The sequence below is a fragment of the Arachis duranensis genome, chromosome 8 (genome assembly GCF_000817695.3).
Source record: "Arachis duranensis cultivar V14167 chromosome 8, aradu.V14167.gnm2.J7QH, whole genome shotgun sequence".
In the NCBI taxonomy this organism is placed as follows: Eukaryota; Viridiplantae; Streptophyta; class Magnoliopsida; order Fabales; family Fabaceae; genus Arachis; species Arachis duranensis.
The window spans coordinates 28,461,288-28,474,394 of NC_029779.3; the positions used below are offsets into that span (position 1 = coordinate 28,461,288).

A 13,107-nucleotide genomic window follows, 5' to 3' on the forward strand; every position below is an offset into this window, starting at 1 on the left:
TTATAAAAAATATATATAATATATATTATTAAAATTAATAGTTAAAACTCATTGAACATTAGTATATTGATATACTTTAAGAGCTTTCTTATGCAGTATACAATAGGAAATTAGGAATAACTATGGATCACAAGATTGATGTGAAGTTTAGAGTTGAGATTTGATAGTACGTATGACACGCAGGCGCAGGAAAGAGTATAGGTGCATGAATAACACGTGCACTAAAGAGCCTGCTATGTGCTATCCAATGCACATCAACCCTTCAACGCCTACTCCTTACGGACTTCGAAATCGTTTCACCCACGTGAATTTAAAAGTTCTATAATTTTTTTTTTTTTTTTGGTGATCTAAGGGGGGTCAAAGACCCCAAAAGCAAAGGAGAAAGCCAAACAGGAAAGCCAAACAGCAAGAGGGTAGCAAGAGCTTAGGACCCTCTTACCCTGGTGCCATCAATACAGTCACAGAAAAGTGCATAACTAATACAAGGGAGGGCCTGATCAAACAGATGCAAACCAATAAGGAGATCTTGTCCCTTCTTAGCAAGAAGATCTGTCACAGAGTTCGCTTCACGAAGAGAGTGTATCCAAGTAATATTCTAAATCCGGCCTGCCAAGATTCTGATATCCTGCACCAGTGGAGCACCAGGGTGAGTTGGGGGGCAACCGCGATTGATAAAGTTAATCGCAGCAGCCGAGTCGGACTCCACAACAAGGTTATGATAACCGTTAGTTGTAGCAATGTTAAGCCCATGAATTACTGCCTACAATTCCGCATGCATAATTGAGCAATTTCCCAGGTTACATGCAAATCTCGACATAAACTTCCCGTTCGCATCCCTGAAGACACCGCCACAAGCAGCATTATTCTTGTGGCTAAACCAGGAACCATCAACATTAACCTTAATGTATCCTTTCTCGGGTCGAGACCATCTTATATTGCTGGCGCCAGAGTTATGGTTATTTCGCAATGTTAAGTTGGTTTGGACCACTCTGCCAAATTCCTCTGATCGCGCTCGTATCTGGTTTACAGCTGTTGTGACTAAAACTGACTCACCATTAAAAACCAGCTTGTTACGAAGATACCACATAGTTGACACTGCAACACCGAATAAACAACTCCACTTGTTATTGGATTTCAGGTTTTGAAGCAGCCACTCGTTGAGGTCGGTATTAAAAAAGGAATTTATCCCAATTGGAGGGAAGAGCTTTCTCCAAATGCTTTTGGCATAGAAACAGTCCCGAAGCACATGGATGGTAGATTCTTCATGACAACGGCATCTTGGGCAGGAGTCATCATTTGTTAAATGTCTCCGTTTCCTTTCTGAGTTCGTGAGGATTACATTATGGGTCGCCAGCCACAGGAAAGTTCTTATCCTTTCCGGGCCCTGCCACCTCCAGACCAACCGGAAGTTCTGATTTTGAGTGTGTTGTTCCTCCATAATCACCTGGTAAGCTGTTTTAGTGCTGAAAATTCCGTCTGAGGAAGGCTCCCAGGCAATATGATCAGCTTCCTTCCACGGGGACGGAGGAGAAATGGCTGTGATTCTCTGAACAATATCCTCGGGCAGCATCCCTTGGAGCTTTCCCACATCCCAATGACCTGAAATATCACAAAAATCCATCAGTAACTCAGTAGAGTTGAAACCACTACTTACCTGACTTAAAGAATCACTCAGACGTCCTGCCCCCGGAGCCCAGTGATGGTCCCAGAAGCGGATTCGGGTTCCATCTCCAACTCTCCAGATGCAATTGCGCTCAACGTTCTCCCAGGAAGCACAGATACCTCTCCAGATATTGGAATTACTCCTTTTTCTTTCTACTCTGGGCATAGTGTCATTGCCACAACCATACTTTGACCGGAGGACTTTAGCCCAAAGGTCGTCTTTTTTAGCTATCAGTCCCCAACCGGCTTTCATCATAAAGGCTTTGTTGCCAAGGCTTGCATGTCTAATACCCAATCCACCAGTGTGTTTCGGCTCACAGATCATCTTCCAGTTAAGAAGGTGTATCTTCTTATTTTGATCAGTGTCGCCCCAAATAAAATTCCTGCAAATACGATCAATAGTATTACAAGTAGAGGCAGGTAATATAGCAGATTGCATATTATACAAAGGCATTGAAGAAAGAACAGATTTCACCAGAGTAGTTCTTCCAGCCAGGGAGAGAGAGGAAGCTTTCGACGAATTTAGTCTGGCATGGAGTTTGTTTATGATGCCTTCAAAGGTATGTTTTGTTACTTTAGAATGAAGAACGGGCACCCCCAAGTACTTTCCCAGATCATCAGTTCTAGCAAACTGTAGGACATTACTTATCTCTGTGCGAACCATGTGCCCCACATTTTTAGAGAAGAAGATTCTAGTTTTCTCTTTGCTGACATTCTGGCCAGAGCTTTGACAGAAGGCTTCTAGACACTTATTGATGATATTGGCTTGGTCGACTTTGGCTTCTGCAAAAAGAATGATATCATCTGCAAAGCACAGATGGGAGATAGGAGGTCCATCCTTCTTTAGACATATAGGCTTCCAAACGTCTTGATCCACTGCTATACTGATTAGTTGGGAGAGCCTTTCAATGCAAAGAACAAAGATATAGGGAGATATGGGGTCTCCTTGTCTAATGCCTCTAGTAGGTGAGAATTCCTCGAGTTCCTCTCCATTCCACAGGACTCTCATTCTGGCCGTCGAAATACAGGAGAGGGTTAGATCAATGAAATTTTTTGGGAGCCCGATATCCAAGAGGGTTTCCTTGATAAAACTCCATTTAAGTCTATCGTAAGCTTTTTCCAGGTCGATCTTTATAGCCATCCAACCCTTTCCCCCTTTTTTATTCCTCATAGAATGGATAACTTCTTGAGTGATGATGATGTTGTCGGCGCTCTGTCTACCAGGAATAAAGCTGCACTGATTTGGTCTAACCAACTTGTTCATAACACTTCTCAATCTATTAGCCAAAATTTTTGTAACCACTTTATAAGAAACATTGCAAAGGCTGATGGGTCTTAACTGCTTAAAGTGAGATACAGGTTCGACTTTCGAGATAAGGGTGATAAGGGTTTCATTAACCTCTTTGACCTTTTTTGGTTGCAGGAAGATACTCTTGGTTAGGTTGCATACGTCGTTGCCTATTTTACTCCACTGACTTTGGTAGAAGATGGCTTGCAATCCGTCTCTTCCCAGAGCCTTCCAACTCCCAATGTCAAACATGGCATCTTTGATTTCCTCATTTGATACATTCCGGCCCAAGGCATGAGATTCTGTGTTGTTCAGATTGGGGAACATGTTTTGAAGAAAGAAGGGAGTATGGGGAGAGCTATCAGTGTAGAGGTTGTTGAAAAAAGAAGTTGCCATATTTTCAAGGGTAGGCTTATCATTTATCCATTCACCAGTGTCATTCTGCAGAGAGACAATTATATTTTTGCGTCTTCTAATCATGGTGGAACCATGGAAGAATTTAGTGTTTCGGTCACCGAACTCGATCCACTTGTTCCTAGACTTTTGGAACCAAAGCATTTCTTCCTGGTTAAGAGTCTGTTCATACTCCCCCCATAGATCTTTTTGCAATTTCTCAAGAAAAGAGTTTGGGGATTGCCCCAAGCTCAAGTTGATACCTTGGAGGCGTCTAAGAATTTTCTGCTTACGCTGAAAGATGTTACCAAAGACTGACCTATTCCAATCCGTAATTCTGCTTTTAAAGTTCGAGATCCCCTCAGTCCAAGAACCCTGAATATTCCAAGATGTATTCACCACGTTTCCAAAATCTGGGTGGCTGATCCATGCCGCTAAGAATCGGAATGGGCGTCTCCTTCTATTTTGGGAGAAAGTTGGGAAAAGTTGTAGGCAGATCGGGGAATGATCCGATTTAAGCATGGGCATATGCTTAATAATCGCCTCGGGGAATTGAATTTGCCAATCTAGGTTGCTTAAACCTCTGTCAAGTCTCTCCGCCAGATTAGCCCTTTTCCAGGTGTAAGGCCAACCTGTAAAACCCAAATCAACCAGGCCACAATTCGAAACACACTCCTGAAAATCTTTACAGGCCCTGTGACTGCTACTCAGTGCCCCTCCACTTTTTTCATGATTATGGAGCATGGCGTTAAAGTCGCCCAACAGACACCAGGGAGATTCACACTAGAAGCATAAGTTTTTAGTTGTAGCCATAACAGTCTTCTAGTCGCCCTTTGGGGGCTCCCATAAATAGCAGAGATGAGCCAAGGAGTAGAGTTATTACCAGTAATCTTAAGGTGAACAAACTGCTTGTCATGCTCCAGAACGTCCACCTTCCAAACAGAAGAATCCCAGAGACACCAAATTCCTCCAGCGTGTCCCGTTGCATCTACGACAAAAGATTGATCAAAGCCTATCTTATGTCGAATTTGATTACCCCGAATACCATTCACATGAGTTTCCAACAGAAAGAACAAATTAGCGCTATACTCGTGTCTCAGATCTCGGATGAGAGAAGGGAAGGTTTTGCTACCTACCCCCCTGCAGTTCCAGCTAATGATGTTCATTATCAATCCTGGTGTGAAAATGAGCCCACATGGCTAGATCAACTTCCGAGAGCAAGCCCCAATCATTGGGCCCCCCTGGTTCCGGGATGAAGATGCACTCTGGGTTCCTTCCCCAACGAAATCACTCATGGCCACATCAATGTGTCCGACTTGGTCACCTCTCTCCTCCATGCTCTCCATTCGCTCCTTCATAGGTTGCTGTTGTTTATCTGGGTTGAATAGTAAGTTTTGTCTTATCCCATGTATCTCCATATTTCTCGAAGAATCTTTCAAGGTATTAAAGGTATCCCATCTTTCTAGCTCAATCTTTCTCATGTAGTCATTAACCACCATTTCCATACCTTCCAGCTCAGAGTTATGCTCCTTCTTCTTCGCAGCTTCCATGTGGTTCTCTGTTCCTGTAGGCCGTGCAGTAGAGGATGCTGGTGTTTTAGGTTTATTTTTTCCGGTGTTAACTTTCTTACCCGGTTCAATCGTGGGTTTTGGGCGGGTAGCAAATTTTTGCTGGTTCTGTGGGTTCTTCCCCGCACCCGGTTTGGTAGTTTTTGTTTGCACTTGGACCTTAGTTGTTGTGCCTTGGGCTTGGCTTATGTTAGGCCCATTCCTATCCAAAAAACCTTGGCTCTCTTTATACTTCGTCCCATCTTCATGCATACTTTCCAGATTTTCTTCTTGCAGGATATTAAAGCGAGATCCCGAATTGGGATTATTCCTTATTGGCGAGTTTCCTTCTTCAGAGCTGTAGATAATGAGCGCATCTTGGTTGGCATGAAAAGGTTTCTTTCCTACTTGGGGCTTATTTCTATTATTGTACCGTTGCACCATCATCCAAGGCCCAAAATCCGGGTTGGATTTACCGTTGCTATGATTGCGCTGATCCTGGGGTTCTGTGGCATTTCCATTTTCGTTTCCGACCTTGCCGTCCGGGACCTCACCTTGTGGATTCTCACCGGACCGGTTGTCTTCCATAGGGTCACCGTTCATAGCGTCATTATCCATGCATTGTTCGGATCTGTGCCCGTATTTACCACAGGAAAAGCAAATTTGGTATAAACCTTCATACTCGAGGTGTAGTTCACAGCCAAGCACAGAGATTATCGGTACTAGTTGTTTTGCCAAATCGATCTCCACACATATACTAGCGAATTTACCCCTTGAATGAATGGATGTAGTACGATCAATCTTGAGCATGTGCCCAATGGCTAAGCCAACTCTCCAGAGGAATCTGTGGTTATACAGTTTGATCGGCAAGTTTGGAATGCGAATCCAGGTTGCTATTTTTCTGATTTCTGTTGTCCCGGATAGGAAAAAAGGTCGCCATCTTTGTACTATGAGGTAGTGGCCAGCGATCATCCAAGGGCCCTCCAAAAGCGCATGTGCGTAATCCTCCTCATCTGCAAAGTGAACCAAGAAATAGTCACGATTCATATCAATAACATGGATCTTACCTTTTTTCTCCCAGTCTCTGCGGAGTCGTTGTTCCATGAATGCAAACGTCACACGTTTTCCCAGCAGTTTAACCATGAGAGCATTCTTCCATGGTTTACACCACTCCTCAAATTCCTCCTTCGCCACCGGAATATTGGGACAAGGGTCGAACGATTTCTCGTTGTTTTCATGATCATCTTCATTCCTATACCATTTGTCCTCAGGGTTGGGGCTATCAATTTCCACGTCAGGCAAGGTGTTCTAATCTTCTTTCAGCCCCGGGCTTGTCAATAGTGTATCTTTATATGATCCTTTCGATATATTGAAATTATTTCCTCCAACAGAGACAATTTCCATGCACTCAGATGGTTGATTGAGATCAACCTCTTCTCGAGTTTTAACTTTCTTTGTGCTTCTCTGTACGAGGTCGTCCTCTTGAGTGGAAACCCTAACAGAGCGTTGAGCCATTGTTTCGCATTTGGTGTTCAACAAAAAAACACATGTAAATTCTAATAGCTCTATAATTTAAGGTGAAGTAGCCGTTCACAATTATCAATGTTCTAAAAACTGGTTCGAACCGGCCGGTCGGACCGGTCAAACCGTGAACCGGACTGAAAAATGGATCGATCAATCATCAAAACTGCGAAATTAAAAAATCGGAATTGAACTGGCGAACCGGCCGGTAATCGGTCGGTCGAACCGAACTGTGACCCGGCCGGTTTTTAAGTTAGCAACAAAGCGCTGTCGTTTTTGAGTTTTTTTCCCTTTGAAGTCTGAATCCTAAATCACGAAAACTCCCAAGGCTGAGACTGAGATCCCTAATTGGCTTCGCTGCTCTCTCTGCTTCAGTGGTTCCCATTGTTGATGATTCTTCTTCGAGCAAGCTTGCTTCACTGAAGTCACTAGCGTCACCGCGTCATGCGGGTCGAGGGCTCGCCGTCGAGACACCACCATCGCGCCACCTAGAGCCATCGAGAACTGAGAAGTGAGAACGCCTCACTCTCACACGGGTCGAGCCACCGCCGTCGAGCCACCACAACAGCCGTGGAGAACTGAGAAGGTGCCTTCGCTGTCTCCCACCGCCTCACTCTCACTCTCCCTTCCCCCATCTCTGCTTCTTCTCTGTCTTTCAGGTCTCTGCCCTTCCCCTGTTCTATTCATTTTGTTGCTATAGCTAGTTAATTTTGATTAGCTTAGTTAGTTAGAAATGCATGTTAGTTGATTAGGTGGTTAGCGAATCTGAGCTGAATAGTGTATTTAGGTTTGTTTTGAATAATGATGATGACTGAAAGTGTTGCTGTTCTATTGATTTTCTTGCTTTGTTTGTGTTGTATGGTTTGCTCCTGTGCCAATTTGGCTTGATTGATGCTGCTGCATACTGATTTATTGCTGCCTTGTCCTGCCTGTTGATGCTGAGTCTTGTTTTAATTTGAGCCTAATCACTGGATTCAGTTAGGAGCATTTGTGTGGATTCATGTTGCTTGCTTGTGCAGTGAGGATTTTTGCTGAATTCCTGTTTCATTTTGTTCTGATGCTGTGTTGTAAGCCAGTATTTCTGTACATAGTTTAAATATTTACAACTTTTTTTTGCTAAAAATTTATGGCTGATTTGGATTTGCTGAGGAAGATTTAAGATTTATTATCCCTCTCTTGAGTTGAATGAAGTTTTTGTCAAAGTTAAAAGAATGTATCTGAGCAATTGCAACATGCATTGTTACTATTACACACAGCAATTTGATGATTTGTTTGATCTTTGTTGCCTGTATTGGTGTGTGTTGATGGCCTGAAGTTTTGAGCTATTTGTTAGATATGAGTTTAGATTGTGAGCTTAATTGCAGAAAGGTCTTGCTACTTTGTTGAATTCTGCAGTTTAATCACCAAATTAAACTCTTTTATTCTACTATCTACATCTCTTTCTACCTACTCTATCTGTGTATATGCACATTTTAATTTCTTGCAAGCAACTCATCGTGAATAAACATTGTTTCCATTGTTTACATGAGGGGTTTTTTGAGGTATACATACTTGCTTCTCTCGGTGTCTTTGTCTCTGTCTGTCGGTGTCTCTGCCCCCTTTTGCAACCATTGTCTCTTTTATAGTGATATCTGATATGTGGTTTACTGATATAGTGAAGTTTTGTGAACTCTGATTCAAGTCATTCAACTGTGAACTGATACAGTGATATAGTGATTGAATAATTATTTTTATGTGAACTGTGAAGTGTGAACTGATATAGTGATTGAATAATTATTTGAATAATTGTTTGCTTGTTTCAACTGATTTTTCAACTGAATAATTGAAATTGAAATTGAAATTCTGCAACTAATTGATAGGTAGGTTTTGTTTGTTTATTTCTCTTGAATTGAAATTAAAATTCTGCAACTAATTTTCTGGTTTGAGTGAGTAAGAGTCAGCTTTTTCTGCTATTTAACTTCATGTTGTTTTATGCTTATGTGTTTGTTCATTCTTAGGGTGTTACACTAATATTTTTGTTTTGAGTCTTCTGAAAATACCAGGGTGTTATATTTTGGTTTATGTAATACTTTTAATTTGGATGATATTTCGAAAGAGAAGGATAATAAAAAATAAATTGAAATAAAAATAAAAATAAAAAATATATTTATTAGTAAAAAATAATTATTTTTGATGAAGGAAGTTTATTCGAGAATTAGTAAAAAAAGCATTCGGAAGGAAGTTTATATCGAAGAAGTCTTGTGTTTGGAAACATCGAGTAAAAGTCTAATTGGTTGAGCAAGTTAACAAGTTATTTGACAAAGCGGTTTGAAGATCTTGAATTTCAAAAGTTGTCTTCTAGCCGTTACATGATCAAACAAGAAAGGGGGACAGTTACCCACATTTTCATACACATAAAAGTCATATTTCGATTCGATCAGTTAGGAGATGGCTCTAAATATAAGAATGCTCGAAGATACAAAGGTTGGAATTTCATTTTAGAAATAACTAATGCACACTCACATCCCAGCGACTTTCTGAGTCTGTTTCGTGTCAAATTTCTGTAAGATTCCTTCCACTTGTTTTTTTTCATTTACCTTTTCTGCAAACTTTACTTTCCTTACAAATTTAACTTTCAAGCAACATTTAATCTTCTTGTTCAAATTTACTTTCTTGCATTGCTATTTTTGAATTTAAAGCCCTTTGATCTAATCAAAGGCATTCTATTGCTTTATTTTAAATTCAATGCAAAACATTTCAAATTCAGTGAAGTTTTATTCTCAAAGTCTTTATGTTTTTGGTCTTTTTCTTTAAATCTCGTCTAATATGAAGGTCTTTGATGACCTTATAGAAACTTGGTACTCACAAAAGAGGAGTAGGTTTTGCTTCCAGACCATTAGAATCAAACCACCATAGATTTGCTAAAAATTGACAAAACAAATTAGCACACGTGGTAGGACAATTTTTAATTGAAGTGTGTCAAATATTTTGGTATCACTTAGTGTAGTGAAGATAGCAGTTATGGGGTTAGGATGTTACATGCGTTGAAAAATTACTCAATGTGCATATTCTTGACTTAGCCCATTTAGCTGAGAGAGTTCGGCAGTAGAAATTCTGAAAAAATAAAAAGAGAAATATAAAAATGAAAGAAGGTTGAAGAGCAAATCTTTCTCTCGTAAGGAGAAAGTTTTCTATGTGGTCATGGAATCCTCTGATGAGGAGTTTGATATGGAGGCAGAAGTTGATTTGGCTGAACTTAGGAAAGGCCCTCCTTATGTTTGTTCTTTACTTAAGAAAATCTCCAACCATGAGAAGTCGAATGATTCAAAACTGAAAAGTGAAAAAGGATATAGTTTTGATATTTCGAAATCTGATCAGATTTTCGATGTGTTGCTTAAAGATAAATAGTTAATTTTACCTGAAGGCAGAACTTTGCTTTCAGTGAAAGATTTAAAAGGGAAACCTTATTGTAAGTTTCACCAAGCAACTAGTCATTCGACTAATAATTGTGTTCGTTTCAGGGATTTGATACAAAAAGCCATCATAGAAGGAAGGTTGAAATTCGATGACAGTAAGAAAGAGATGAAAGTTGATTTTGATCCTTTTGATAGTGAAGCTAGTTTTGCTAAACCATATTTTGGAGTAAATATGGTTGGAATGTCTTATGATTTTGATATGTCTCTAGGAAGCTTTGAGTCAGATGTCCGATCTGTATACCCTTGATCAGGAGATGGGTTGTTGGATTTTTTGGTGCAGCAAAAGTTAAAAGATCGGGACGTATTTCTGTATCCTCGATGCAATGCAGTTTTTTATGCTGAACCTGCAGCAATTTTTGAGAAGGAAACGATGAAGAAGGAGTTGGCTCATAGAGAATAACAGGCCCGTTGAAAACAACCTTTTCGACGAATGGAAGGGCAAAGTTCTAGAGGTCTTCAGAAAAGTACTATAGCGCCTATCAACAATTCTCAAGCCATTAGTGTACAGTGGATTCGAAACTGTCAAAAGTTTTGGAACAGGGATGCTCATTAAAAGCGTAACCCACAGTGGGGGCACAGAGGTCCTCTTCGAGGTCGATATCCTTTCTTTCACGGCCGAGTCATAGGGTATCAAACGGGCAGAGGAAGAAGGGGATGACAGCCATCCAAGTTGTTTTCAGTCCACAAAGTCAAGGGGGCAACACCTTCTGTGCATTCTCGAATAGTTTTTTTGACTGATGGAGAGACGTGTCCAAAGAGAGTTCCCTCCTTTGTGGAGTTGGATAAAGGAAAAGTAGTGGTTATTGCTCCGTATAGTGACAAAGATAAGGTTGCTGGTTTATAAAGATTACTTCGAAGAAGGGGAAGATGAAATGGTCAGTACCATTTCGATTATACCAAGTGAATATTTGGGTGAATATGAGGGTAATCCAGTTGAGGATTATAATGTAAATGATGATGAAGCCTTTTCATTCATTCGATATGAGAATGAACCCGATTATTTTCAAAGGCCTTCTGAAAAGCAAAAATCTCATTTACACCCACTTCACATTACTGCAACTATGAGTAGGATTAAAATAAACAAAATTTTGATCGATGGAGGAGCAGTTATTAGCCTTCTACCCGAGAGGATGTTGATGAAGGTGGGAAAATACTCTGATGATCTAATTCCTACTAACATTGATGTGACAGATTACAGTAGTGTTTCAACTCCTGCTAAGGGGTGGTTGGTTACTCTTGGGGTAAAGGTTGGATCTTCTGATCGAAACACTGTCTTTGTAGTGGTGTCTTCGAAAGCTAGTTATAATGCTTTACTAGGGCGAGATTGGATCCATGCTGTTGGGGATGTACCATTCACTGTGCATCAGAGTATCCCTTTTTGGACAGATAATGAAAAATCTGAAGTGGTTAAGGCTGATTCAAATCTATACGTCGAACAGTTGAATGTTGATTTCAGGGTGTATAGTTTAAAACTAAAACCTTTGAATGTTGACATAGTTTTGAATTCTTTCAATTGTAAAGGCTGTTATCTGACATCAGAAGATTTGAGTGTGAAGCTTTGTTATCCACAACTCAGTATTCCTCCGACTAGGTGGGATTGTTCTACATAAATTCGAGGACGGTCTTCGATGGCAAGTGAACAAGATGTCTTAGATTATATGGTAACTTTAAATAAATATTTAAGTAATTTTCTTCCAGTAGAAAATATAAGTGATTCTTCTGATGAAGTTGAGTCATGTAGGAAAGTAATTTCATCTTCTTCTGATAATGTAGGCTCGACCCCTTCGGTTAAATTTAGTCATGGTTTAAGTTCTTTCTGTTCCTACAATGATAAATATTGTCAATCAAACTGCTGCTGCTATAGCAGAAGTACATTGTATTGAAAATAAAGCTGTTGTTAATTTAGAGAATGATCAAGTTTGTTTCAATCCTAATGAATCCATTGATCTATCTTTTGATTGTATCTATGATTTGGAACCGTTGGGTTTTAAAAAGTATTCGGTACAAGATGGTGAAAATGCGAAAGGTTTTGAGTTTCAAGATCCTTTAGAGGAGATTAATTTGGGATCTGTTGATGATGTTTGAATTACATATGAGGATCCTTTTATCATCGAGTTGTGGCTGAGGGTCTTCAATAATCTCATTATTAATCTAGTTGAGTATTTGCAAGGTTGGGGGAGCTTGATCACGAACCATATGACCTTTTTTCTTGTCTTGGACAGCAGAAGCATCACGGTAAAAAATTGGTAGATTGAGAAATTAGTAGTAAGATTGAAGTTGCAGAACAGAAAGTTCAAAGAAGAAGAAGAAATTAAAGTCTTAGAGAGTAAAATTCAAAAAGTGAATCGACGGTAAAAAATTTAATTTTAAAAGCAAGGGTGTTTTGAGCCGTTTCGCAAGACGAAATTCAAAAATTGAGGCAATTTTCTGAAGAAGGTGAAGTAATGAAAAAAAAAAATTGAGAGATCATGGAAAATATGTCGAATGGATAAGAGTAAGTGGAGGAAAGTAAATGCTATTTATTATTTAATTAATTGCTTCCCGTTAATAGCATATTTAGGATTAAGTGTTTCTTTTTCAAAATGATTTCGAAAGTAACACATTAATCTTAGGGCGCAATTTGTTAGTCGAAAATAATTATTTTCGATGAAGAAAGTTTATTCGAGGATTAATAAAGAAGCTTTTGAAAGGAAGTTTATATCGAAGAGGTCTTGTGTTTGGGGACATCGAGTAAAAGTCCAATTGGCTGAGCAAGTTAACAAGTTATTTGACAGAGCAGTTTAAAGATCTTGAATTTCAAAGGTTGTCTTCTAGTTGTTACATGATCAAGAGCAAGAAAGCGGAAGCAGTTACCCACATTTTCACACATGTGAAAATCACATTTCAATTCAATCAGTCAGAAGATGGCTATAAATAGAAGAAGGTTCGAAGATACAAAGGTTAGAACTTCATTTCAGAAATTACTCACGCACACTCACATCCTAGCGACTTTCTGAGTTTGTTTTGGGTCAAATTTTTATAGGGTCCCTTCCACTTGTTTTTATTTTTTATTTACCTTTTCTGCAAACTTTACTTTTCTTACAAATTTAGCTTTCAAGCAACATTTAATTTTCTTGTTCAAATTTACGTTCTCGCATTGTTATTTTCGAATTCAAAGCCCTTTGATCTAATCGAAGGCATTTTACTGTTTTATTTTAAATTCAATGCAAAACATTTTAAATTTAGTCAAGTTTTATTTTCA

General features: G+C 39.5%; 1 protein-coding gene across 1 annotated transcript in view; it reads right to left on the reverse strand.

Moving 5' to 3' along the window:
* LOC107461787 (uncharacterized) overlaps window positions 1-4,509 on the reverse strand; it is a 12,734-nt gene extending 8,225 nt beyond the window's left edge. Inside the window, exons 1-4 of the mRNA XM_016080344.1 lie at window positions 4,227-4,509; window positions 806-3,975; window positions 632-760; window positions 440-493 (exon numbers count right to left, since the gene is read on the reverse strand). Coding sequence (XP_015935830.1) covers window positions 440-493; window positions 632-760; window positions 806-3,975; window positions 4,227-4,509 — 3,636 coding nt within the window. The remainder of the gene's footprint in view (window positions 1-439; window positions 494-631; window positions 761-805; window positions 3,976-4,226) is intronic.
* Between the last annotated feature and the right edge of the window lie 8,598 nt (window positions 4,510-13,107).